This window comes from Dipodomys merriami, unplaced genomic scaffold (genome assembly GCF_024711535.1).
Source record: "Dipodomys merriami isolate MVZ:Mamm:240054 unplaced genomic scaffold, mDipMer1.0.p SCAF_14, whole genome shotgun sequence".
NCBI classification, from domain to species: Eukaryota; Metazoa; Chordata; class Mammalia; order Rodentia; family Heteromyidae; genus Dipodomys; species Dipodomys merriami.
The window spans coordinates 17,003,744-17,031,497 of NW_027202715.1; the positions used below are offsets into that span (position 1 = coordinate 17,003,744).

Here is a 27,754-nt window from a genome sequence, read left to right on the forward strand (position 1 = left end):
GGACTGAGATGCAAAGCTGAACCCGTTCCTCCAGTGGCAGGTGATGGGGGACACGAGAGATTTGAGCGGGGTCATTGTGAGGGTCCCCATTTCCTTCTGTTGACAGCGATGAGGGGTGAGGTGTCACAGGGTGAGGAAGGGGCTGGAGACATCCCAGGGTCTTCTAAATCAGCTCCAAGAATCACTCCAGGGACAGATCTTGTCTTGAGTTATGCCCTGGACTTCCTACTACTCTCTAAGAAGCTTCTTTATCATCCCTAATGATGGGAGATGAGCAGGTGCCACATTTCACCGTCTCCTGACTCCCCTGGGTCCCCAGAGCCAGCTCCAGGCATCTGGAATTATTGTATTCCATCAGGGCTTTGCAATTTATGTCCACCCCATCTGGCTTCAATGTCTATAAAACATCCTCATCTTGACCAAGCAGAAGCTCTAAGCAAAGCCAGACAGATCCACAGCCTGTCAGTCAGGGACACGGGTGACTTAGTAATTAATTGGTGAGTTAAACTAAGGCATCAAATCTTCTCTGGTTCCTTAGTTCTAGCGGCAGAGAGGACATGAACAGGGGAGCCACTGGGCAAATCCTGTCTTACTCATTGCTTGAATGCCAGCATTCTAGCGCCTGTGGCTCACACCTGTGCTCAGCAGGTTGAGATCTGAGGATCATAGTTTACACACAGCCTGGATAGGAAAGTCTGTGACTCTTCTCTCTAATTAACCACCAAAAAGCCAGAAGTGAAGCTGTGGCCCGAGTAATGGAGTGCTAGCCTTAAGCAAAAAGGCTAAGAGACAGAGCCCAGACCCTGAGTTTAATACTGGAACCAAAAAAAAAAACAAAAAAACAAAAAAACAATTGCTTTTGTCTGAGACCTACACAAGCAAACTAACATCCCAGAGAAGGGGCTGGAGGCCTGGCTAGACTTGACTTGGTACCCCTCATTGCTTTCCAGGCTTTGCTGTGTCCTTATAAATTAACTCGGATTTCCAGTGCATCTGACTCTGTAGGGCTGCTCACCCCTGTGGTTCAGAGATGCAGCGAGGAGCCACAGGCCCTACCTGAGCTCACCATCTCTTCTCTTGCCCTCTGTTCCCCACATGGCCACATTACTCCAGGGACCAAGCAGCTGGAAGAGAAGGTAAATGGGTCAGGAAGCCCTGGGTCTGGCCCGTGGCATTCTAGGGGCTCCTGGAACGCTGTCTTCCGAAATCCCTGCCATCACTGATCTGGGTCAGGAACCCCTTAGAATTGCTGACAGCTGGATCTGAATCATATGACAGGTGCTTGAGAGCCATCTACAGGGCCTCTCCATCTCCCTGTCACAGCTCTGCCAAGACCCACCCACTGCCCACTGACCAACTGCACAAACTCAGTCTCCCACTGGAGCTCCAAGCTTGCCCCTTCCCTCATAACCTCCAGACACCAAACTCCTTAGGATGAAATGGAGCCTGAACTTGAACTTGAACTCTCCAGTGTGGTATCTATGTCATGACCCTGTCCCGGCACACAGTGCTCTATCCACTGCTGTAATGTGAATAGCTTTCCACACCTGCCTGCACCGCCTTTCTGGGCTTTCCACCCTCCCCTCCATCCTTCCCTCCTCCTCTGCTTCTCTCAAACCTGTTAAAAACAAAAAACAAAAAACAGAGCTTTCTGGCTCCCCTACTGGTTTCTCTAGGAACCCCAGCTCCTGCTCCCTGGGGTAACTTAGGGGTCAGGTCTGGAGTTCTGGGGGGTCTTGTTATTCAGCCAAGTCCTATTTTAGGGTCTGGGTTCTGGTTCCTTCTCCTCTCCCTCCCCCCCCTCTCTCTTTCTCTCTCTCTCTCTCTCTCTCTCTCTCTCTCTCTCTCTCTCTCTCTCTCTCTCTCTCTCTCTCTCTCTCTCAGATTTTTGAGGAACTTGGCCCACACTGCTCCCTGCCCAAGGGCTCCAGTGGGCTTAATGATTACACAGGAGACAGAGCTGAGCTTGTGTCTCACGCTGGGGTTCCTCACACTTCGTTTGCAGTGGGTGCTACCTCTCATCCACCACCAGCTCAACAGCCCCATTTCTAGCCCCCTCACATGGTGGCTCCAGAGAAGCAGGGCACTCTCAGGCTGGCTCTGTCCCACTCCATCAGCCCTCCATGGGCTCCGTGCACGGATAAAAAGCCTGCTTAGGTAAAGGAAGTACAGTGGGGTGTGTTCGGGCACCACCCATTGGTCAGGCAAAATGTGTGCTGTGGTGACCAAAAACCACCCCCGCTCGGCTGACAGGGAGGGACAGGCACATCCCCCTGTCAGTCTGGCATTGCCTGTTGGCTCCTGGGCCCAGACCCCATCCCTTTGCCTAGACTCTCCTAACTCTCCCAACCAGGAGAGCCTCAGAGGGCAGCCCATCACGAAGCCTCTAGCTAGACGTGAAGAATACTTGCCCTTCCTGGAATATTCTACCAGAATGGAGTCACATGCTCATCCTCAAAGACAGCATCTGGGCAGGGAAGCGTGGCCATGAGTGAACTGAGCATGGAGCTGTGTGCAGACCCACTGATGAGGCTCAGCAGCCAGGGAGGCCAGAAGCAGACACAGAGCTGATCAATGATCAATTGCTGCTGGTCGAGAAGCAACACAGGATGTGGTGGGGAGTCTCCAGCCTCCAAAGGAAAAGGGATCCTGGAGAGCAGTGTGGGGCCATGGAGTCGTCATGCCAGCTCACCATTCGATTCAGAGTGCACCACAGAAACACCCCAGACCTGCACTGGGGGGCAGAGCTTGGAAAGATCGAGCTTGATAGTCAGCTAGGAGACTGAGTTTCTAATAAACAGATAGCCCAAGACAGGAAAAGAGTATGTCAAGTTAGATTTTGTGTGTGCCTGTGTGCACATGTGTATGTATATGTGCATGTGTACATGTGTGTTTTACTGGGTATGAAACCCAGAACCTCACAACTGCTAAGCAGTTTTTTAGTTTCTTCTTTCTTTTTGTGCTAATTCTAGGGCTTGAATCAAAGCCTGGGATCTGTCTCTTAGCTGGTGCTCTCCCATTTGAACCACAGCTCCACTTCCAGGATTTTGCTAGCTAACTAGAGATCAGAATCTCCCAGATTTTTCCTGCCTTGGCTGGCATTGAACCATGATCCTCATATCTCAGTCTCCTAAGTAGCTAGGGTTAACTGATACATTTCTAAATTTGACCTTGAAGATTGTATGAGCAGAAAGGTTCTGAAACTCATTTAAGAAGGAAAATATACACAAAAAGTAGTCATTATAGTATGTCAAAATTACTGATTAAATTAAAACATTTTTAACCTAGGCACTGGTGGCTCACACCTGTAATCCTAGCTAGTCAGGAGTCTGAGATCTGAAGATTGCAGTTCAAAGCCAACTTGGGTAGGAAAGTCTGGACGACTCTTATCTCCAAGTAACTAGCAAAAAGCCTGAAGTGAAGGTGTGGCTCACATAGTAGAATACCAGCCTTGTGCAAAAAAGCTAAGGACAATGCCCTGGCCCTGAGTTCAAGACCCAGTAGTGACACAAATAACAATAATTTTAATAGTAAACAGTGCTTCTTGATTAAATGAAGGTATGTCAGCTTTTGCCAAGGAAGAAGTAAAGAGCATATAAACATTTCATCCTTATTAGGGTGGGTGGGGTTCCATATCCTTTGATGATTTTTGTCTGTTCACACAAGCAAATGGAGTACAGATTTCAAAGAAAACACCAGGCAGGATACTACAACTTGGTATCATCAATCCAACACATAAATTAATAAACTGGGATCCAGTGAAAGCCCATCACGGCCCCACTTTGGAAACTGGGGACCCTGAGTTCTGGGGACAGTCACACACACGCTCAGAAACAAATCCTAGTCTAGTCACCCTGCTCATCTGTTTTTGTCAAAGCTACCACAGCTCATACATGACCTTGGCTCCCCCCCCACACAAGGTCATCCAGTTAATTATTGACATAGTGCATCAACTCTGAAATAATCATGAGTTCCCACATCCCACACTTCCTAGATTCACATCGGGGAAAAAAAAGATGGTTCCATAAGTGTCATCAACCTGAGCTACTCTGGTCAGAGTCCAGATCTACCAGAATAGAAAATGGAAAAGCTTTCTAATCCGTCTTCACACAAAGGAAAGGAGCTTGGGACTCATTTCAAAAAGTTGTTTCAACTAGTGATTTAAAGATATATTCTCTCTCTTTTTCTTTCTCTTTTGCTCTCTCTCTCTCTCTCTCTCTCTCTCTCTCTCTCTCTCTCTCTCTCTCTCTCTCTCTCTCTCTCTCTCTCTCTCTCTCTCACACACACACACACACACACACAAACACACACACAGATCTATGCATGCATTATCTCCTCCAGGCATCTAGCAGGTATAAAGTCTAGGTATAAACTATGTCTCTCTCAGCACTAGGAAGGACCTGGGCCCCTCCCTCGCTCCTCAGCTCCCTCCTCCCAGCCACAAGCAGCTAATTGCCTGCCCCAGGCTGCCTCCAGCCCAGCCCTAATCGGCCTGATCTCAGGCAGTTGGCTGCACAGCTCCATACCAGGCTGGGGCTGAGCACTGAGCAGCAGGAGCATTTTTCCAAGGTAATGATTAAGCTGAGCTCCTGGCAAGGGCACAAGCTACAAAGCCAGGAAGGTGAGCCCCATTCACACCTCAACTCTGCTGGAGTGGCCACAACTGGTTGGAAAAGGCAGAGCCCCAGGGCTCAGGGGCCCTCCGCCAGCACCCAGCAGCCACGGCCTCTTGTCTGGGCACACCTGAGTGTGAAGCATTGCAGGACCAGAGCTTCTGCTGCCTGCCCCCCTGCATCTCTGCCCTCACCCCTGGCACCATGAAGCTCCAGGGCTTCTGGACTGGGCTGGAATACACCTGCCGGCTCCTGGGCGTCACCACCGCTGCAGGTAAGACCTGCCTCCTGGCCGCGGTCTCCCCATCAGGCGTATAGCAGCCAGAGTTGAACCAGAGGGATGGACAGATGAGAGTGGATATAGCTATCACTTTTGTCCTTTAATTTCTTTCCCAAGACTTCCCTCCTTCTAGCTCCTACCCCAAAACGTATACTGTGGAAAGGTGGCAGGTGCAGATAAGCCACAGGCAGGTACAAAGGAGTGCACTGGGGGCCTGGTGCAAGCCTTTGATTGACAGCGCACTCATTCTGTGACCTCGAGAGCCCTCTGCATCCTCCCGTGTCTGTGCAATGAACCTGGTGCTTTCCCACCCACTGGGAGGGTTCTCTAAAGGAGATGGTGTAAAAGGCTGGGTGAAGGCGGGAGTTGACTACAATGGGTTAACAGAGCTCAACCACAGACCTACATCCCAGAGTAAGAATCAAGTTACAGCTCTGCCCTGATGCTACCGGCTAGGAATGACAATGGCAGTCTTCCTCATGCCACAGGGACCCCAACAGAACATAGAACCCCAAGTCCCTAGCGGGACCTACTCAGGAGCTCACACACAGTGGGTGCTGAAGGAGAATTCCAAACGGGGCTCCTCTCTCTGTCTCTGTCTCTGTCTCTGTCTCTGTCTCTGTCTCTGTCTCTGTCTCTCTCTCTCCTCTCCTCTCCTCTCCTCTCCTCTTCCCCCCCCCCACTAGTCACATGGCAGTCTGGGATGACTTTCAGCTAAGTAGACCCCCCAGGGTCTGTGCCTGCTGGGAAGTGAGCATCTATTTTCTTTTTCTTTTTTTGTGCCCATCCTGAGGCTTGAACTCAGAGTCTAGACACTATCCCTGAGCTTTTGCTCAAGGTTAGTGCCACTTGAGCCATTTCCAGCTTTTTTTTTTTTAGTAGTTTATTGGTGATAAGAGTTTCATGGACTTCTCTGCCCGGGCTGGCTTTGAACCATCATCCTCAAATCTCAGCCTCCTGAGTATCTAGGATTATAGGCATGAGCCACCAGTGCTCAGCAGAGTATCTATTTGCTGATAAGCCCATAGCTCTGAGCCTCATCTCCCAGAGGACACAGAGGACACTGCCCTGGAAAGTCCTTCCTTCCTGCCTCTGGACCAAAGGAGTCTTTCCAAATGAGAAAGGGCCTCAGCTCAGACTCTGGCCTCCAGCCTTGGCATTGTCATGGAGCAGATACAAGTTCTTGGATCCTCTGGCCCCCTGAAGCTGTGCTTTCTGACCTGAATAACAGACCTGCTAACCAGGCATTTGGGCAGATCAAGGATGCAGGAACTGAGCATGGCTAAAAGCGGAAGTCAGGAGGAAGTCCCCACAGCTCAGGCCAGTGTCAGTAGGGAGCTGGGTCATTCCTGAGACAGCAGCCTGGATCAATGGACTGTTTCCCACACTTGGTTACAAGTTAGAAGGGAGAATCATAGAGTCTGGTGCAGGTAAACTGAGAGGAGTCACGACCTTGCCCAAGGGCACACTGCAGGTCAGCTGAACAGCCAGCCTGGAGTCCTGACCCCTTAACTCTCCCAAAGGCCAGGACTCTGCCCCAAGCCCTCCCTGTGTCTCTGGCAAGAAGTGATTGCAGAGACCCCACGTAGATAGATTTACAGAAGTGGGTTCTAGCTGGGCACCCACAGCTCATGGCTGTCATCCTCGCTATCCAGGAGGCTGAAAGCTGAGAATCGCAGTTTGAAGCCAGACCAGACAGGAAAGTCCATGAGACGCTTACCTCCAATTAAGCACCAGAAAAGCCATAAATAGAGCTGTGGCTCAAGGGGTAGAGCATTAGCTTTGAGACAAAAATTCAGGGACAGTGCCCAGGTCCTGAGTTCAAGCCCCAGGACTAGCATCAAAAATAAATAATTAAATAAATAAAAGTGGATTCTAGCTCCCTTGGTAACTATATTTTCCTCTCTGGTGGGAAATGATAGGAAAGGTCTCATAGCCCATCCTGAGGAACAGAAAGTGACCTTAAGTAGGTTTCCAACCTTGGGCATCTGGTCTACCACTGTCGAACTGGGTCATCTGCTCCCTCTGTACTGTTAGTTACCAAGAATCCCAGTGACTGAAGCCCCAGCCACACACAGCTGGGGCCAGCTTCCTGCCCGGAAGCTCTTTTTAGATACATTTATCTATCCTCCTAATGGATTTGCTGAAGACAGTTTAAGAGTCTAATTTATCTCAGCCAATGAAAGGCCTTGCACACACACGCACACACACACACACGCACACACATGCACGCGTGCGTGTATGCCCACCCACAGGCACACCACTCTTCTTCACCACAAACTTTATCTCTATGCAAGAGGCTGCTGTTCATGCTGAAGATGAATCTCCTACTTGGTTTTGATACAAGATCCAGGCTAAAAATAGGACAGAGTTGCCTGCTAATGGTCAGGCTTTCCAGAGCATGGAGAGCAAGCTGAAAGCTAGGGAAGGCCTCTAGAGCTTTGGAGCAAATCTCGAGTTTCTTCCAGCGTCACTGGGCTTCTGGCTTATTTCCAGTGTGTAAGATTTGCAAATTCCTTATTCCTTTAAGCCTCTTTTTTTGTTGTTGTTGAAATCCTCTGTTGAAAAGTTCAGGCTCCATGGTAAGGGTACTTTAGAGGAAGAGGAAATGAGACGAAACAGATAGGTACTATGCAGAAACCCCAGAGGTAGGAGGGCTCTGGCTCAGGCTCCCCCTGCAGGTAAACACATGTAGGTTTCCCAGAGACTAGGAAGCCATGGGACTAAGGGCTCCCAGAGTGTCACTGCAGGAACCAGGCCACTCCTGAGAGGCCACAGCCTCTGGTGTAGCAGCCTCCTCCTCTAGCCCTGCAGACAAGAACCAGGCTGGTAGAGATAGGCACACAGGTCCTGGGCACTGCCCATAGAGGGTAAGCTGCATGGTCATAGCTGTAGCAAGCCCTGCTGACCACCGGGCTGTCCCCTCCCCTCTCTACCCACCCCATTTGGATAAAACCTCCTTAGGATGTCCAGTCCTAAGGTCCTGAGGTCCAGGCCTATACAAGAAGTTTTCAATAAATAACACCACCAAACTCAGGTAAATAGATTACAGGCAGATTGGACCTACCCAGTGTGTCCCCTGGAATGGTCATATGAATTCCAGGCCATTAGAGGCTACAACCCTACACACACACACACACACACACACACACACACACACACACACACACCAGTGTCTTACATGGACTCATTACCATTACCTTCCTGACCTGGAAAGGTGTTGGGGTAGGCATGCTTATGGCCTTATGTTCGTGTGCAAGTGTGTACACCTACGTGTATGACCACATACACACACATAAGGCTCCCTCCTCCATGTGCAGATGCAGGAAGAGCTGCCCCTCCATCCCTCTAAGTAGATCATGTGATCTACCTTGTTGTGTTCATCCCAAGTATGAGACTTGAGCCTTAGCAGAGTCTCTTCCCGTACACAGAACTGGCTAGCTGGTTAGTTAGTATGTTCATTGGGGTTTTTCTTTTGCTTATTTTTGTTTTTCTGAGTCATGGATTCACTGTGTAGCACAGGTTGGCCTTGGGCTGTTCATGGAAATGATAACCAGCCTCTACCTCTCTAGTGCTGGGATCAGGCACACACCCCCATGCTCAGCTTGTGATTCGCTTCCAGTGCAGACCAGGCATGAGACTCAGGGCCCTGGGACACAGATTTTAACTAGCTGGGTCACAGTGGTCCAGGGTGGAGCCTGTCCTGTGGGCTCAGCATTGAGGCTGCTGCCCCAGCCCTGGCTGAGCAGGTGAGGCTAGCTTCCCTTTGAACTTCTGCAGTGCTCATCTCCAGAGGAAGCCCAGGCCCCCACCTGCCCCAGGCCAGAAAGAGAATAAGAAAAGCCCCTCTGCATGTCACATCGTGTCCTGCTTTCTGGGGCTGGAGTGAGGGGAGGATGAGACTCCTGAATGTAGAGGGTTAGCCCTCTCCTTCTAACCAAGTCCCTGCATACCAATAGGCATAAGCTGCCCAAAGCAGGTCAGCCCAGAAAACACATGCAGTACTTGAATCAGACCTTCTAACTTCCCTCAGAGCAGAGGCTTGTCTTTGTTCTTGGTGGTGTAGCTGATGAATAACACTATTATTCAGTGTTCATTTTGAGCCAAGCTCTGGGGGTACATGTTTTAAACACAGAATATGCAAAATATCCCTCCCTCTCTTCCTCTATCCTCCTCCTCCTGAAAGACAATAGGATTTAGGTCAAGTGTGTGTGTGTGTGTGTGTGTGTGTGTGTGTGTGTGTGTGTAAAATAGGATTTGGGTCAAGTGTGTGTGTGTGTGTGTGTGTGTGTGTGTGTGTTCAGGTTTGGGCTTGAACTCAGGGCCTGAGTGCTGTCTCTAACCATGAGCCTCAGATTTCAGCCTCCTGGGAAATTAGGAGGAATACAAGCATGAGCCACCGAGACCAGGCTTAGTCTAGGCAGCTTTGCTGTCTGGAAAGCAGGCAGCTGTTGGCTTACGAAGACTGGCCTAGGTAGGGTGATAACGGGCCATTCAGGAGACTGAGATCTGAGGAATGTGATTTGAAGCCAACCTGAGCAGGAAAGTCCATGAGACTCTTATCTCCAACTAACCACCATAAGGCCCAAAATGGAGCTATGGCTCAAGTGGTAGAGTGATAGCCTTGAGCAGAAAAGCTCAAGGACAGTGTCCAGGCCCTGAGTTCAAGACCCAAGACTGGCACACAAAAAAGGAGAAGGGGGGAGCAAGGAAGGAAAGAAGAGAGAAGGAAGGAGAGAACGAAGGAAGGAGGGAAGGAAGGAAAGGAAGGAAGGAAGGAAGGAAGGAAGGAAGGAAGGAAGGAAGGAAGGAAGGAAGGAAGGAAGGAAGGAAGGAAAAGGAATGCAAAGAAAAGGAAAAGAAAAGAAACTGAGGCTTCTGCCTTATTATTTCAGTGACTTCATAAAAGTTGGTCTGGGGCTGGGAAGGTGGCTCAGTGGTAGAGGGCTTGCCTTGCATGCATGAGGCCCTGGGTTCGATTCCTCAACACTACATTAGCAGAAAAAAAAACAGGAAGTGGTGCTGTGGCTCAAGTGGTAGAGCCCTAGACTTGAGCTGAAGAGCTGAGGGACAGCGCCCAGACCCAGAGTTCAGGCCCTACGACCGACAAAAAATATAAATAAATAAAAATAAAATAAAAGCTGGTCCTAACATCTCCAAGTCCTTAAATTGTAACCACAACCTTTGTCATCAACCCAAGCCACCCAAGTTATGGTTATGAACCCAGTGGATCTTACCTGAGTTGTCCTTGGAAAGCCTGAGGATTTCTAGCTACCTGTGCTTAAAGATACAGAGAAACAATAGATGCCATAGTGGACTATGAGTCTGCCCTCAGAAACAGTAAGAAATTCTCCTCTGGTCATCCAGGGCCAACATCACTGCCTGTTATGAAAACTCAGAAAAGGCCAGACACCGCTAACTCCCACCTATAATCCTAATTATTCAAGAGGCTGAGATCTGAGGATCATAGTTTCAAGCCAGCCTGGGCAGGAAAGTCTGTGAGACTGTTATCTCTAAGTAGTCAGCAAAGAGTCAGAAATGGAGGAGTAAAGTGATAGAGCACAGCCTTGAGCAAAATAAAGTGAGCAAGAGTGCAAGTCCTGGAGCTTAGCACCAGTATTGACACAAAAAATGAAAGAGAGGGAAGGAGGGAAGGAAGGAGGGAAGGAAGGAAGGAAGGAAGGAAGAAAGGAAGGAAGGAAGGAAGGAAGGAAAGAAGGAAGGAAGGAAGGAGGGAGGGAGGGAGGGAGAGAGGGAAGGGGGGAAGGGAGAGGAGGGAGGAAGGGAAAGAAGGAAGGGAGGAAGGAAGGAAGGAAGGAAGGAGAGAGGGAGGGAGGGAGGGAAGGGGGGAAAGAAAGAAGGGGAAGAGAGGAAGGACAGGAAGGAAAAAGAAAGAAAGAAAGAAAGAAAGAAAGAAAGAAAGAAAGAAAGAAAGAAAGAAAGAAAGAAAGAAAGAAAGAAAGAAGAAAGAAAGAAAGAAAGAAAGAAAGGAAGGAAGGAAGGAAGGAAGGAAAAGGGAAGACACAGAAAAGGAAGGAAGGAAGAGAGAAAGGAAGAAATTGAGAGAGATCGAGATACAGAGAGAGAGACAGACAGAGAGAGAGACAGAGAGACAGAGAGAGAGAGAGAGAGAGAGAGAGAGAGAGAGAGAGAGAGAGAGAGAGAGAGAGAGAGAGAGAAAGAACACTTGGAAAGAATGTGGCCCCAGTGAGCTACAGTAATTGGATGTAGTTACTCTGGGCCACTTGTATCCCAGCCCAGCCTTGAGATGGGGCCCTGAGCTGGGAAAACCATGAGCAATGTCACCGTGTCCGGAAGAGTTTTGGCCACAATGAGCTCAGTACTAATGGAAGTCAAGGATGAAAATAACCTCACTCCTCCCCATGAGAGAACTAATGGGAACAGTCTGCCTCTTATAATAGTTCTATTAGCATTGTCTACGCAACACCATCAGTCACTAAAACTGAGTGCTCATAACCACCATCATCTATGCTGCTATTGCCTTCATTATCTAGACCAGGAAGCAGCCTGGAGAGTGGGACTTCCCTGAGCCTGGACCCAGCCTGCCCAAGCCCTCTGCTTGGTCCATCACTCTATGCAAAACATCCTTCCACTACCCACTGTGCCAGGGAGTCAGATGCTCAGAAGCGAGGTGCCTTGCCAGGCTCTACCACTGGCTGTTGGCCTAGTATTTCTGACGCCTGCTGAATCTCTGAAAGGCAATGCAGAAGTAAACTCTTGCCAGATGCTGATGGCTCACGCCTGTCATCCTAGATACGCAGGAGGCTAAGATCTGAGGATCTCCATTCAAAGACAGCCCAGGCAGAAAAGTCCATGAGACTCTTACTACCAATTAATCACCAAAATGCTGTAAATGGAGTTGTGGCCCAAGTAGTAGAGCCTTAAGCAAAAAAGCCAAGTGAGAATGAAGCCCTGAATTCAAGCTCCAGTAGCCACACCAAAATTAAAGGGGGGGGGGGGGGGAGGGACAAAGCAGAAGGCAGGAGAGCAACTCTCCCTAGGTCCTGCCACAAACTAGACTCCTTTCTGCCCTCTGCTGGCCACCTGCTGCAGCCTCAGGCAAAGCCCTGGGGACCATTGCTGTGAGTGAGCACTGCACCCCCAGCCTCTAACACACAGTCCTGATCACCCGTCTTGCTCAGGGTGGGAAAACCTCCTGCCCATTGCTCCCTAAAAGCAGTGATGAGCCCGGGCGCTGGCGGCCCTCGCCTGCAATCCCAACCCCTCAGGAGGTCATTGAGATCTGAGAATCACACCAGCCTGGGCAGGAAAATCCATGGGATTCTTACCTTCAATTAACCAGCAAAAAGTGGAAGTGGAGCTGTGGCTTGAGTGGTAGAGGACTAGCCTGAATGAAAAAGCTGAGCAAGAGCACAAAGCCCTGAGTTCAATTCTCAGTGTAAGCATGCTCTCTCTCTCTCTCTCTCTCTCTCTCTCTCTCTCTCTCTCTCTCTCTCTCTCTCTCTCTCTCTCCTCCCCCTCTCTCCCTTTCTCCCTCTCCCCCTCCCTTTCTCCCTCTCCCCCCTCCCTTTCTCCCTCTCCCCCCTCCCTTTCTCCCTCTCCCCCCTCCCTTTCTCCCTCTCTCTTCCTCTCCCTCTCTTCCCCTCTCTCTCCCTCTCTTCCTCTCTCTCCCTTTCTCTCCTTCTCCCTCTCTCTGCCTCTTTCTCTCCCTCTCCCTCCTCCCTTTCTCCTTCTCCCCCTCCCTTTCTCCCTCTACCCCCCTTCTCCCTCTCTCCCTCCCTTTCTCCCTCTCTCTTCCTCTCCCTCTCTTCCCCTCTCTCTCCCTCTCCCTCTCTTCCTCCCTCTCCCTTTCTCTCCTTCTCCCTCTCTCTCCCTCTTTCTCTCCTCTCCCCTCACCTTTCTCCCTCTCTCTCCCTCTCCACCTCTCTCCCTTTCCTTTTTCCTCTCTCCCCTTCTCTCCCTCTCTCTCTTCCTTTTCCTCTCTCTCCCCTTCTTTCTTCCTCTCTCCCCATCCCTCTTGCTCTCCCCCTCCATCCCTCCCTTATTCCATCCACCTATCTGTCTGTCTCTCTCTGTATTTCTCTGTCTCTGTCTTTTTCCTTCTCTCTCTGTCTCTCTCTGTGCCTCTGTGTCTCTGTCTCTCCCTGTCTCTCTGTCTGTCTTTCTCTCTGTCTCTGCCTCTGCCTCTCCCTCTCTCTCTCCCTCCCCCCCCCCCCCGGTGGACAGGAGACACCAGGAAACTGCCCATTGCCTGGAGCCCAAAGGCTCAGGCCTAGCCTCTGGTCTTCACTTCACAGCCTGTGACCTTGAGTAAACTACATCTTCATCCAGTGCTCAGAAACACAGCCATACCCCACTGTTTCCTAGATCAAAGTGATCAGCCCCTTCCCACAAGAAGTGAGGAAACTCCATGTTGGTTTTCAAGGGGCAGCATCTCAACAGACAATGAAGGCCCCCTTCAGCGTGGGACACAGGGAATGGAAGCTTATACATTTTTACAGGGAAGGAGGGAAAGGAAGGAGGGAGGGAGGTAGGAAGGAAGGAAGGGAGGATCAGGACCTTCCAGAAGCAGCCCAGAATACTGATGAAGGTCCACAATATACAGTCCATAAACACCCCTCCATCTCTGAGTGTCCAAAAGGATCTTGGGGTGAAGCTACACCTGTGAGTCCCAGAGTGGTCCCTGCACCTGCAGGAGAGGCTGAGTCTGAGCTGAAGTGTGTGCCCCAGAGCACGCCCCCATTGGGTATTCCTGTGAGGAAAGTGCCAGAAGCCAGCCTTCTGGACAGCAGTACAAGAGCACATCCACTCCTGAGGAAAGGAAGACTTGGCATTCCAGAACCATCTCCCACAGTGAGAGGACAGGAGGGGAGGCCGGGCTCATCGCACACCCCAGGATCTTTGTGGGTTCTGGGTCCAAAGAAATGCACCTGGGCCTGAGATAAAGCCACAGTGCTGCAAATGAGAAGGAACACCCCCCAGCCCCCAGCCCCCAGCCCCCAGCCCCCCCCAGCCCCTAGCCCCCCCCACAAGCATGAGCCAGGCATGAGAGGGGGTGCAGACAGACCTCACCATGGCCAGTGACTGAAGCCAGGAGCTCAGCCACCAGCACAGAGGGGATTCTAGAAGCCACAACACACAGAAGAGAGCAGGACGAGGAAGCTCTGGAATGTTGGTACGGACAGGCTCCATGGCACTAAGGGATGATGGCAGGACAGACAGACAGAGGGACAACATCCATGACCTGAGGATGCTGGGGTTTTAGGGGCCACCCAGGAGGCGCCTTGACTCACACCATAGCCAAGAGCCCTGACAGAGCGGTGCTGTGGTGTGGCACCCAAGCCCACTCTGCTTCTCCTCTCGCCCTTCAGTGTTGATCGGCGTGGGCACAGAGACTTTCCTCCAGGGGCGGTTCAAAAGCCTGGCCTTCTACCTCCTGTGAGTATGTGTGCCGGGCCCCATCACACTTCCTGTGCTAGCCCCCACCCCAGCCACAGCACAGAGCCCTTCCCATGCCAATTCCACTCTACCCTGAGGAAGGAACTGGGGGGGGTTCTAGGATAGAAACATTTTTGGGAAAACTACACCACAAATCAGCTCTCTTAGACTCCTACCCACACATCCACAGGTCCACTTGCCCATCCCCCACCCACCCATGCATCAGCTTTCTACCTGCCCATCCCCTTCCCATATATCACCTACCTATACACCCCATCACCAAGCCATCTGTCTATCAATCCACCCATCTGCTCATCCACTCACCCATCCATCTACCCAACCACATATCCATTACCTCGCTACCCACCCATTCACCTATCTGACTATCCATCTACTCAATCATGTATCAGTCTACCTATACACATATCCATCTTCCCACCCATGTATCCACCTATCTACACATATCCCTACTTACCCATTCATTTGCCCATCTATGCATCCATCCATTTGCCACATATCCTACTTATGAACCCATCCATCTGCCCATTCACCCATCCATCAACTCAACCATATATCCTTCTACTTACACACCCACTCATCCATCCATATGCAAACCCACACCCACCCATAGGTCCATCTACCTACCCACTCACCTACTCGCCCATCTATCTGCCTGTCCATTCACTCATCCATTTACTTAATCATTTATCAGTCTACCTATGCACCCATCCATCTTCCTGTCCATATATCATCTACCTACACACCCACTCACCCATTCACCTGCCCATCCACCCATCCGTCCAACTTCTCAGCCACACATCTACCCACCTACATATCTATCCATGTCCCCCTCTCCCTACCCATCCATCTACCTAACGGTGCATCTACCCACACACCCATTCACCTACCCACCCATCCATGCATCCCCTCATTCATTTCTTTCCACAACAAGCATGAAAGGAGCTCCCCTGCCTGCTAAGCACAGTTTAGAGACTTATTTGAATTATGCTACCATCACTAAGCTCATGAGCTGCAGACCTCGTGAGTTGCTAGGATTACAGGCATGAGCCACAGGTGCCTGGCTCACTCTGAAGGTGTTCAAAGAACAGAGTGAATATTCCTTATGGCTGAATGGTGGGGGAGAAGGGAAAGAACAGTGTTTTCAAGGGCCTACCTTTGAAGCTAGGCGGCCGGGGTCAGTCCTGGGGCCACAGGAAGAGGTCACCCCTGCCAATACAAAGAACCAGGTGCAAATCATGTCACCTACTGGCCATGGTACCTCCTCCTCTGTCTCTGTATCAGGGCTGTGGTATCCAGGCAGAACCTGAAGAATGCTGTCCTGGAGACAAGCCAGCCTATCACTGGAATGGCCCTAAAGTCAAAGGCACTATGAGCAGACAGCTTCATGAAACCTAGGAAGGATCGAGGCACCAGCCTTCTCACCTGTCTCCACCCACAGGTCTATAGGGGTCGCTGTCTCTGTGTGTGAAGGGGCCTACTTTGTAGCTCAGCTGCTGGCCATCTGCTTCAAGTAAGTAGCCTCAGACATAGTTTGAGGAATGGTCTGTCCCCTCCCCCATCCCTGGGAACTGCTCATCACTGGACCCTGGCATCCAGCAGTCCATCCAGGAGGAAGGCCCTGATGGTGGCTCAGCTTGGAGCTGGCAGCGATCATGTGAAGGTTGCTCTGCTTCCCGGTAGCACGAGTCAAGCATCCTGAGCCTCTGGGCATGGAGGCCCTGCTGCTGAGGCTGCTACACACTGTTCAGAATCTAAACATGCCAGCGACTCACATCTGTAATCCTAGCTACTCTGAAAACTGAGGACTAAAGGAGGTTTGAAGCCACTCTGGGCAGGAAAGTCTATAAGACTCTTATCTCTAACTAACCACCAAAACACTAGCAGTGGAGTTGTGGCTCAAGAGGTAGAGCTCTAGCCTTGAGCAAAAAGCTCAGGGACAGTGCCCAGGCCCAGAGTTCAAGCCCCAGGACCGATACACACACACACACACACACACACACACACACACACACAGTCATCTGTGTGGCCAAGGGCTCCCAGAGCACAGACAGGCAGGTCCTCAAGTGGCCAGCCAGACCTCACAGCTGCTGAGCACCTGCTGCAAGAGTCATAGAAAGAACTGTACTAGTGGCAGTCTCCCCTACAAAATGTAAGTTCTATTCCCAACCATCCTAAATATAAACTTAGGTGGGGGGAGCTGCTAGGATCTAACTGCACCCCAGGCTTCCCAGCCCTGAGGCAATTTCCTCCTCCCCACCCCCTCCCTTTCAGAGGTGCTGGGAACCACCATCCCCTTGGAAGTGCTTTTATGTTCTCAGAGATGGCCACTGGGGGACACCAGCGAGCTGTACCAAGCTCACTCACATTCCTGTGAGTGGTCCTCCCTCTCCCTCTCCCTCCTTCCCTCCCTCTCTCTCTCTCTCTCCCTCCCTCCCTCTCCCTCTACTTCCCTCTTCCTCTCCCTCTCCCTCTCCCTCCCCTCCTCTCTCTTTCCCTCTCCCTCCCTCCCCCCTCCCCTCCCCCTCTCTCTAAGCCAATGCAGAACAGGAAGGGTTTAAAGGCTGGCACTGTCCTCTGAATCTGGAGGCAGGGTCTTGGAAGAAACCCACTCTGCATCAGGCCTCTTCCATTGTCCAGGGCATGGCTCCACAAGTAGGGTGCAGCTAGATTGCCAGCACAGCCACACACACACACACACACACACACACACACACACACACACACACACACACACACACACACACACACACACACACACACACACACACACACACACGTCGCTCCCAGTGGGGTGACTCCTATACTGGCACCTTCTCTGCTCTGTGTGGACTCCTGAGTGGGTCTTGAGCAAGCCATTAACCTTCCTTCCCTTCTTCCCAGGAAGACTGAGAAGGCTTTCTGAAGAACAAAACAAAAAGTGTAGAGCCTCAGACACAGGTTAGGACCCATAGGAGCCACAGGGAGAAGGTTCCAGATGTCTGTAACCCCAATCCCTGAATGTTGTTCTGCCAGGAGCCACCAGGATTGCACCCAGAGCCCAGCCCCAGCCTCCCATGGCCTTTCTGTGGCTGGGCTTTGCCTCTGCCCTTCCTGCTAACCCTGGAATCCCTCCCCAGGTGTCAGCCAGGGTCCTTGGCCCACAGAGCACAAGAGAAGGCCCATTGGCTGGGCTGCTTCCAGAAGTTTCTGGCCTACATGCTGCTGTCAGTGGCCTGCTTTCTCCACCCTGTTCTGGTATGGCACGTGACCATCCCAGGTAGGCTTGTGGGAAGCAGAGGGCACCGGGGATATAATGTCTTCCCGGGTAGGGGCTGCACAGTGCCTGGGAAGTAGAAGACATTCCATGCAGGAGTGTCCCAAGGGGAGAGCTTTCTGCTAGAAGCCATTCCCTGGAGGGTCCTCTCATGGATCAAGTCTGATCCCAGGTTTCCAAGTTTAAAAACTGGGCATTTTTCTGCCCCCTAATCCTTTTACCTCCTGGAGATGGTTGTGGGCTGCAGAGCCAGCCAGTGACAGTCACTGGTGTCTCTGAAGGGCCTGGCCCCTTAGCTGTCCCTCACACAACACTGACCCTCCACACTTCCTTTGGCTGAAGTTTGATTCCAGTTGGGGGGGGGGGCAGAGGGGAGGCGAAGCCACAAGGGACCAAAGCTCGGCTGCGCAGCACTGACTCACTTGCACAACCTCTGGTTCTTCTCCATGGTGTAGATCTAGCTTTCTGAGCATTCAGTTCTCTTCCAGGCTCCATGCTCATTGTTACTGGCCTGGCCTACTTCCTACTGAGCAAGCGGACAAAGAACAAAGCTGCCCCCCACACAGCAACCCCCCCACAGCAGTACTCAGACCCCTCGGGCAGCGTCACAAGTACCACGGGCTCCGGGGACACTGAGCAAACTTACACTTTCCACGGTGCCTTCAAGGAGGGTCCCGGCTCCCTGCTCATCCACATGAAAAGCATCCTGAAAGGAACCAAGAAACCCAGCCCCCTGCCACCTCCACAAACTCTGGTAGAACTGACATTGGAGCCAGATGATCTGCTGGCCAGAAAGAAGCAGGTGCATTTCGAGGACAGCGTGGTGCGAATCATCCCATCCCTGGCCGAGGGTCTGGACGACGGAGACAGTGAGCCAGAGGAGACAGCCTCTGATACAACCCCCATCATCCCTCCCCCACAGGCCCCCCTCCTGTCCTCACTCATGGGCGCTGATTTATTCTGAGCAGCTCTGCTAGGGGGCGCTGCATGGACCCTGTCCAGGTCTTCCCCACCCTAGACTTCCTGCTAACCACAGGCCCTGCTGCCTGCTGGGCCTTAACTGGTCATCTCAAGGGAGCGTTGGGTGTGCACAACAAATCAGTAGTTCTGCAGACACCTGCAGGAAGGCAGGAAGAGAGCCAGAACGGGGTCTTCTCCACCTGGAATGAGCGCACACTCCTCCTTCGTGGCTGTGAAGATGGCGGTCATGCCTTCCTCAAAGACACCACCAGCCCCCTTCATACAAGGTTGCAGGTGCATTTGCTGCAGCCCCCAGAGGGTCAGAGGATGCCTGCCCTGCCCAAGCCATGGCAACCCCTCATTCCTGACACAGAGCCCAGACTTCAGCAAGGAACTCCTGGTCCCTTTCCCCCTCTGACACAACCTCCCAGCCCTAAAAGGCCCGGAGGTGCTCTGAGCATCTCCACAGCTGGTGTTGAGAGGGGTTGGCAGAGTCCAGGGTGACGACGATGGAGTGGAACTGGCAAGAAGGGCCAGGAAGGCAAGCTTTGGACAAACAGAAGGACTTACAAAATGGCATAAGGAAGGAATGCCCCTCTGTGCTCCAGACCAGAGAGCTGTGCTCCTGCCGGAAGCATGGCTGCAGGCTCCCAGATCCTCCACTACATGGGCTGCTCCGAGAGTCCAAAGACCATGTTGCACATTGAGCCTCTGATCCTAACTCCTCGGGAGGCTGAGATTTAAGGATTCAGGTTTGAGGCCGGCCCAAACAGGAAAGTCCTGAGACTCTTATCCCCAATTAACCAAAAAAAGCCAGAAGTGGGGCTTTGAGTGGCAAAGCTGAGAGACAGCACCCTGGTCCTGAGTTCAAGCCCCAGTATCAGCATACACACATAAAGGGATGTTGGGAGCCTGCGATCATCAGCAGCAGCCAGGCACAGTGGGCGGGGCTCGCTGGGGGTTGGGACCACGAGGTGGTGACCTGGAAAGACACCCACAGTAAAGCATGGCACACCGAGGTGTCCGTGGAATGAAATGGGTGATAAACTTGTGTTTATCCCAAAGGGGAGGGGGGAAAGAGAAAATACAAGGGTAGTGATTAGGGCAAGGTCTCTGCCTTGACCTACCAAAGGGACAATTAACCTGGGATGCACAAAGGTGAGTGAATCAAGTATTTCCTAATGAAAAGATTTGCAGTGTGGTCGTGTGTGTGTGTGTGTGTGTGTGTGTGTGTGTGTGTGTGTGTGTGTGTGTGTGTGTGTGTACACCTTGGGGCTTGATCTCAGGACCTGACTCACATAGCTTTCTCCACTCAAGGCTGGCATTCTACCACTTGATCCACAGCTCTAATTCTGGCTATTTGCTGGCGATTGAAGATGACCAAGGATTGGTCTTCTTGAGTTGGGATCATCAGATCTCAGCCTCCCCCGATGCTAGGATTACAGGCATGAACTGCCAGCACCCAGCCTAAAAGGTGGTCTTGACTTCCGAAAGTTGTGATTGTTCCATGACACTATACCCGAACAGCAGTTGCTTCCTCTTCCCTGGCCACCTCAGGAGCAGTGGGAAAAGAAAAAGAGCTGTGGGTTCCCATAGCTTGTGAGGAATAAACACAAGGCACACACTTCACAGTCCAGATAAGAAACACGCTCAGGCCGAGCCCTAAGGCCTCACAACTGTAATGCCAGCCACTTGGGAGACAGAGATCAGGGTTCATGATTCCAGGGTGGCCCAGACAAAAAGCTACACAAACAAATCCAGACACAGTTGCACATGCCTGTAATCCCAGCTATGCAGGAGGCCATGGGTAGGAGGATTGCCGTTCAAGGTGACTCTAGACAAGAAAGCATGAGGCTCTACAATGAAAAATAACTAAATCTAAAAAGGCTGAGGTAGCACAAGTGGTAGAAGGCTTGAGGCCCTGAGTTCAAACTGCAGTAACCAGAGAAGAGAAAGAAGAGAAGGGAAGAGAGGAGAGGAGAGAAGATGGGAGGAGAGGAGAGAGGAGAGCAGAAGAGAAGAGAAGAGAAGCGTGTTCCTGGTTGCACAGCTTCAGTGTCCCCAGACCTAGCTACACTGTTTCTGCACACATGTGGAAATAAAGCTGGTCAGCAGTAGCTGGTCAAAGGAGTGTTTTTCTTGCAACTCTCCTCACAGGTCAGTGATAGATGGGTAGCAGGCATAGCCCTTGATGGTGGAACTCTTGGGCTAAAAGCTTTGGCTTCTGTGTGGAGAGACTTCAGGTTGGACAGAGCAGTCAAGGGAGAGTGGGGTGGACTGTGGGGAGAGGAGGTGGGTCCTGGGGCAGGGAAATGGTTGGAGGTCATGCTTCTGGTGCCCAGCCATCATGATGTAAATGTGATGACCACAGACACCCTGAGACACCCAAGCAGCCTCATCGGTCCTAGCAGCTGCTAATAAGTTGCGAATCTACAGGTACCACGTCACCAATCACCAGGCAGAACTCTTTGTAACCCTAGCCACTCAGGAAGCTGAGATCTGGGGGCCTCAGGTTAAAAGCCAGCTGGGGCAGGAAAGTCTGTAAGACTTTTATCTCCAGTTTACCAGCAAAAAGATGAAAGTGGAGTTGTGGCTTAAGTGGTAGAGCACTAGCTTTGAGCACAAAAGCTCAGGGACAGCACTCAGGCCCAGAATTCAAAGCCCAGTATTGGCAATAAATAAATAAATAAATAAATAAATAAGTGATGTCACCGCCTCAGCCATGTGATAACACTTCTATAAAACCAAAGACCACTCATGGATGTGTGTTAGCGGTGAGGTGCTCTTCGAACTGGGACATGTGTTGGCTTGTCCATGATCACTTGCTGGTTAAGGGACAGTCTGCTGTGTGTGTGGCTTGACAGGCAATGCGCTCCGACATTCTTCCTGCCACCAACACCAAAATAGTGTGTGTGTGTGTGTGTGTGTGTGTGTGTGTGTGTGTGTGTGTGTGTGTGTGTGTGTGTGTGTGTGTGTTGTTAATTGGCTTGAACTCAGGGCCTGATCGATGTCCCTTAGCTTTTTCACTCAAGGCTGGCGCTCTACCACTTGAGCCACATCTCCACTTCTCTACTTTTGGTGGTTTATTAGAGATAAGAGTCTCACAAATTTTCCTGCCCAGGCTGGCTTTGAACCTTAATCCCCAGATGTCAGCCTCCAGGAGTAGCTAGGATTTGAAGCGCCTGGCTTCAAAGTGCTCTCTGGGTAGTGAGTGCACCCAGCCTTTGATGACTGACTCATTAGTTCCTAAATGGGCTGCAAATGGCCCCAGGAGATTGAGCCACCACCCTCTCGCATTTCAGTTTCCAGCTTCCAGGAAACTAAGCTATTTCAGGCCTGGGCCAGGTTCCCCTTTCCAGAGTGGACCCTGTCTCTTCAGCCATCAGCACCCGGATGTTAGCTCACAGCACAGTTTGCTAAGGGCAAAGGCAGTCTAACCTGGATGCCGGCAGCTGCTCCATTTTTGCAGCTTAAGGAGTTGAGAAAGAGATCATAATCTCTCAATGTCTCACAGCATTCATGCCAGCTCCATGCTCTCCTTGCAAGCTTCCACACCTCATCCCTTGATATCACCACAGCAGGGACTGGGGCTCCCACAGACACATGGGCAAAGTAAGCAATTCAGTCCCTAGCATGTCCAGGCCATTTCAGATGAGTCACCTGGGACCCTGAGATTTCTCCAGGTAGATAGAGGAGGTCAGGATATGGTTAAAAGAAGAGGGGAGGGGCTGGTGGCTCATGCCTGTAATCTTAGCTACTCAGGAGGCTGAGATCTGAGGATCCTGGTTGGAAGCCAGCCTGGGCAAGAAAGCCTGTGAAACTAGTATCTCCAATTAACCACCAAAAAGCCAAAAGGAAGCTGTGGCTCAGGTGCTAGAGCACTAGCCCTAAGCAAAAAATCTCAGGGACAATACCCAGGCCCCGAGTTCAAGCCCCAAGGCCTGAACAAACAAAAATAATAACTAAATAAGCAGAAGGAAGGGTGGAGGATGGGTGGCCAGCCTGGGTGGAGCATGCATGCGAGGATTATGGTTTGTGTGTGCTACGCCACTCTGAGTACTAGGCAACCTAAACCCCAACAAACAAAGCAGGGCTCCACCTGCACCCCTTTCCCCACCCCCAGAGCCATCTTTCTTGGGCTTCTCACAAGGGTGGAATCTGGCAAAGGTTGCTTTTCCCTTGGGTCCTGGATGAGCCCCTAGAGAGACTGGTTGCTATGCCTAGCCCTGCTACCTCCAAAATCTGGACGGGTCTCCCAGCCTCTGGGAGGTTGTAATTGGCAAGGCAAAGGTCCCCAGGACACTCAGGAAGAAGAATAAACATCAGGATGGCCCCTTGGCTTCCTTCCAGGACCCCAGGGTTCACTGTTCTCTAGTGCTGAAGGATTTTTACAGGAAGCTGGCATAACTGTGCCTCAGTGGGTGGCTCATGCCTGTAATCCTAGCTACTTGAGAGGCTAGGATCTGAGGATCGTAGCTTCAAGCCAGGCTGGGTAGGAAAACTCCATGAGACTCATCACTAATTAACCCCCAAAGCCACATTAGGAGCTGTGGCTCAGGTGGCAGAGCACCAGCATTGAGCAGGAGAGGGAGGAGGGAAACAGGACAGCAGATGGGCCCTGAGTTCTAGACCCAGTACTGACAAAGAGACACCAACCACATGCAGCCTTCCCAAGTCCCTTGTTTTTGGTCCTAGTTTGTGGCCCAGGTCTTCTAATACCTAGCAATGAGGTAAAGGCTTTGGGGACCTAAACCCCCAGTGGATATTCTGTGTTTCAGCATGGGCATTTTTCAGTTCCTGATTCTCTGCCTTGGGGCCTCACTGTGGCCACGAGTCCTGCTGCATCTCCCTGATTTCCCCAGCTGGGTCATTCCCAGAACCTCATTCTCTTTTTTTGGTCATAGGGCCTGAACTCTGGGCCTGGGCGCTGTCCCTCAGCTCTTCAGCTCAAGGCTAGCTCTCTACCACTTGAGCCACAGCACCATTTCTGGCTTTTTTCTGCTTATATGGTGCTGAGGAATCAAACCCAGGGCCTCAGGCATGCAAGGCAAGCGCTCTACCACTGAGCCACCCTCTCAGCCCCAGAACCTCATTTTTTTAAATGTTTTTTATTGTACAGAGGGATAACAGTTACATGAGTCAGGTAATGAGTACATTTCCTATCGAGCATTGTTACCTCCTCCTTTATGTTTCCCCTATAATCCCTTCCCTCCCCACCTCCTCTGCCCAAGTTCTAAAGTTCATTTTCAACATAGTGTCTTGTACATCTCATTGTTACAATGAGTCAACCTGTATCCTTATTTCAACATTTTGTTATTTCCCTTCCCATCCCCAAATTAGAAAAATGTATATACAAGATACAGGGCACCAGAATCAAATACAGTGAAAACAGGGGTTATACCGTGGGGGAAGAACATACAAAAGAAACAAAAAATCACATAGTACATTATAAATATGTTAAAAACAATAGCAAGAAAGAAAAAAACCTCTTGTGTCCCTATCTTGGGGTTCATTTCGCTTAACATCATCTCATAAGGTCATATGTACATAGCTTTTGAGCTTTTCTGCTTGTCCTAGATATATACTAGTTGTTGCAGATAAGGGAAACCATGAGACCTATGCAGAACCTTATTCTTAATGCATGATACGCTCTCTCTCTCTCTCTCTCTCTCTCTCTCTCTCTCTCTTCTCTCTCTCTCTCTCTCTCTCTCTCTCTCTCTCTCTCTCTCTCTCTCTCTCTCTCTCTCTCTCTCTCTCTCTCTCTCATCCTCTCTCTCTCTTCTCTTTCTCTTTCATGCTAGTACTGGAGCTTGAACTCAGGGCCTGAGCTTCTTTGGCTTCAAGGCTAGTACTCTACCACTTGAGCCGCAGCTCCACTTCCAGCCTTTTCTGAGTAGTTTATTGTAGATAAGAGTCTCATGGACTTTCCTGCTTGGGCTGGCTTCAAATTGCAATTGTCATATTTCAGCCTCCTGCGTAGCTAGAATGACAGCCATGAGCCACCAGTGCTCCCTTAGGCTGCTTGTTTTATTGAGAGAATTCCCAAGACAATTCCCAGACAATTCCCAATAGAGACAAAATGTAAGTGTAGCAGTTCTATATTCCTATCCTTATTTCATAGTTAAAAACTCTGAGACAGCTGGGTGCTGGTGGCTCACACCTATAATATTAGCTAGTCAAAAGGCTGAGATCAGAGGGCTACAGTTCAAAGCCAAACCAGGCAGGCAAGTCTGTGAGACTCTTATGTCCAAGTTATCATCAAAAAGCCAGAAGTAGGGCTGTGGTTCACTGGTAGAACAACGCTAGCCTTGAGCAAAAGAGCTCAGGGACAGCACCCAGACCCTGAGTGTAAAAATTAAAAGAAAAAGATAAAAGAAAAAGTGTGAGCCACCAGCCTGAGGACCAGCAGCCTCTCCCCGAAGGGGAACAGGGTGGCTCTCACTGTGGACTGGGGGTAAGGTCAACTCAAGGGAAACGCGTTTGAAATGCATGGCTCTTGGGTCTAGCTGCTGTCTGGCCGTCCGGGGGCAGCTTTCCCTCCCCCCTGGGAAATGGGCTGCATTCCTTGGGAGCCAAAGCCGCATAGTTGGAAGATACGGACAGCTTCCCCCAGAACCAGCAGTGGCGCATGCGCGTGCACCCTCTGGTCCATTTTCCCACAGTGCCTGGAGGATGGTCTCTTTCGAAAGCCCCAGCTGGACAGAAGGCCTTTGTCTGTGTAAAACGTTCTGAGCTCTCCAGCTCCTTTGTCTCCTCCATCCGGGAAGGCTCCACTTCCTCTGGCTGTTTCACATCCTGGGTGGTGGGACAACAATCCTAATGCCTTGCCCTGTGCTGCCTGTCCGTGGCTGGCTATTCATTAAAATCCTGGCTCCTGAAGGCACAGGGCACAGCTAGCAGTGAATGAACTGTGGTGACTGCTTTCTGAACTCTGTACCTGGGCACTGTGGCTCTTGTCTGTAATTCTAGCACCTCCAGAGGCTAAGATCTGAGGAACACAGATCAAAGCCAGTGAGGACAGGAAAATCCATGAGATTCTTTTATCTCTAATTAACCAGTAAAAAGCCAGAAGTAGAAGTGTGGGTCAAGTGGTAGAGCACCAGCCTTCAGTGGAAAAAACTAAGCAAGAGCATGAGGCCGAGTTCAAGCCCCAGTACACTCTCGCTCTCTCTCTTTCTCCCTCCTCTCTCTCCATCACACACACACACACACACACACACACACACACACACACACACACACACGAGTTGTCTAAGATGTAGCAGGCTCTGCTTCCTTAGTGGACTCCCCAAGATCTACTCTACTGGGGTGCTGACCTATGTCAGGAGTCCTGCAGATTCTCTGTGTGGCCTCCACCAATGGAGGCCCAGCCTCCTCTGGAGGTTTTGTTCAGCACACACTCCTTGTTGATACAAACAACCCCATCCCTACCACACGGGGGCCTGGTGCTAAGATCTGGGGTCCCCAGGGTCTGTTTTGCGTTCCTCAATCTGGCAAGAAGGGGAAAAATCAATTACATATCCACTACTAATTAAACACTGGCAGTCTGGACAGCTACTTCTTCAGGAAGCTGATAATAAAGAAGCAAAATATACAGCATGCCAGGGAGAGATGTGGGGGTCTGGAGGGTGAGTTAGGGGCCAGGAAAGACTGATGAGAAACTGATTCATGAGACAAGGCCTGAGATGTTACAGGAAAACACTTGGTCATAGGTCACCAAGGGCAAAGGTCAGGAGGCTGAGTCTGACCAGAGCAGAGGGAATGAAGGAGATGGGAGGGGGGTGAAATATGAGAGAAAACGGGAGGTGAGACTGTCTAGGGAAGGGGCTGGCAAACCACCAATAAAGACCCAGAATCTAGCTAGCTAGCTAGCTAGCTATTTTACTTTTAATACTGCTCCTAGGGTCTGAATGCAGGGCCTGGACACTGTCTCTGAGCTTTTTTGCTGGAGCTACAGCTTCACTTACAGCTTTTTCACTGGTTAAGTGAAGATAAGTCTAACAGACTTTCATGCTCAGGCTGGCTTTGAATTTGAACTGTAATCCTCAGATCTCTGCCTGCTGAGTAGCCAGGGTTATGAATGTGAGCCAAGCCTTTCACATTTTGCAGCAGGGAAAATAGGCCCAGGGGGATTTCAGCCAGCATAAGGTACACAGAACTTAGTATCTTTGCCCCAATCCAGCAGCCAAAAGAGTTAGGCCCAGTCCCACTGAGCTGGGATCTTGGGGCCTAAGACTCAAATCCTAGGGTGATTTTTGTATATGTGAACACCTACATTAAAAAAAAAGAAGAAGATTTATAGGAGATTCTAAAAATTACCATGTGGGCAGGTGCTGGTGGCTTACATCTATAATCCTAGCTACTTGGGGGGCTAAGATCTGAGGCCCATGATTCAAAGCCAGCCCAAGCAAGTAAAGGCTCTGGGACTCTTCAATTAGCCACCAAAAAACCGTAAGTGGAGTTGTGTCCCAAGTGGTATAATAGCATCAGCCTTGAATGCCAAAGCTAAAGGAAAGGGGGGGGGGGCACTCTCTAGGTTTACTTTTCTTGCAGACAATAAGAATAGTTCAAGCCTCAGTAAATACATACATACATACATACATACATACATACATACATACATACATAAAATAGTGACCAGGTGACCCTAGAAGGATTTGGAAAGGCAGATTAATTTGAGCTGTAATGATTTGTGTTTGGGTGAGAGGGGTGGGGAGAGAAGTTCAGAGGCCTATGGTCAGGACAAGGAATAGTGAGATAATACAGAAACTGAAAATGTTTCCATCAGCCCAGCCCACACTGAGCTTGCTCAGAGCCTGCAAGGCAGCCCAGGCAGAAGTGACTGGTTTGGAGTGTGTGTGTGTGTGTGTGTGTTTGTGTTGGTCCTAGGGCTTGAACTCAAAGCTGGTGTGCTGTTGCTGAGTTTTTTCCTTCAAGGCAAGCTCTCTACCACTTGAGCCACAGCTACACTTCCAGCTTTTTGGTGGTTAATTGGAAATAAGAGCGTCAGGTATTTCCAGCCTGCCACTTTGAGCCACTGCTCCACTTAGGCCTTTGCTGTGATTAACTGGAAATAGAGTCTCGGGGACTTTCCTGCTTGGGCAACTCAATCCTCAGATCTTAGAGTAGCAGGGATCTAGGCGGGGAGGGGGGGGGGCAGGGCCCGGAGGTCATCTCGCGTTGATTCACCAGATGGAATTTCCTAAA

At 50.7% G+C, this 27,754-nt stretch overlaps 1 protein-coding gene across 1 annotated transcript; it reads left to right on the forward strand.

Moving 5' to 3' along the window:
• Window positions 1-4,568: 4,568 nt before the first annotated feature.
• Tmem72 (transmembrane protein 72) lies at window positions 4,569-20,664 on the forward strand. Its single transcript, XM_070020855.1, has 5 exons — window positions 4,569-4,887; window positions 14,247-14,313; window positions 15,773-15,844; window positions 17,451-17,590; window positions 18,076-20,664. The coding sequence occupies exons 1-5, from the start codon at window positions 4,818-4,820 to the stop codon at window positions 18,549-18,551; spliced, it is 825 nt and encodes a 274-aa protein (XP_069876956.1). The 5' UTR covers window positions 4,569-4,817; the 3' UTR covers window positions 18,552-20,664.
• Window positions 20,665-27,754: the final 7,090 nt, after the last annotated feature.

Bases quoted from the DNA above. Each gene is read 5' to 3' on its own strand.
- Tmem72 (XM_070020855.1), top strand. From the start codon at position 4,818: ATGAAGCTCCAGGGCTTCTGGACTGGGCTGGAATACACCTGCCGGCTC. The intron at 14,314-15,772 runs GTGAGTATGTGT...CTCCACCCACAG, and splicing joins AGCCTGGCCTTCTACCTCCT to GTCTATAGGGGTCGCTGTCT. The intron at 15,845-17,450 runs GTAAGTAGCCTC...ATCCCTCCCCAG, and splicing joins CTGCTGGCCATCTGCTTCAA to GTGTCAGCCAGGGTCCTTGG.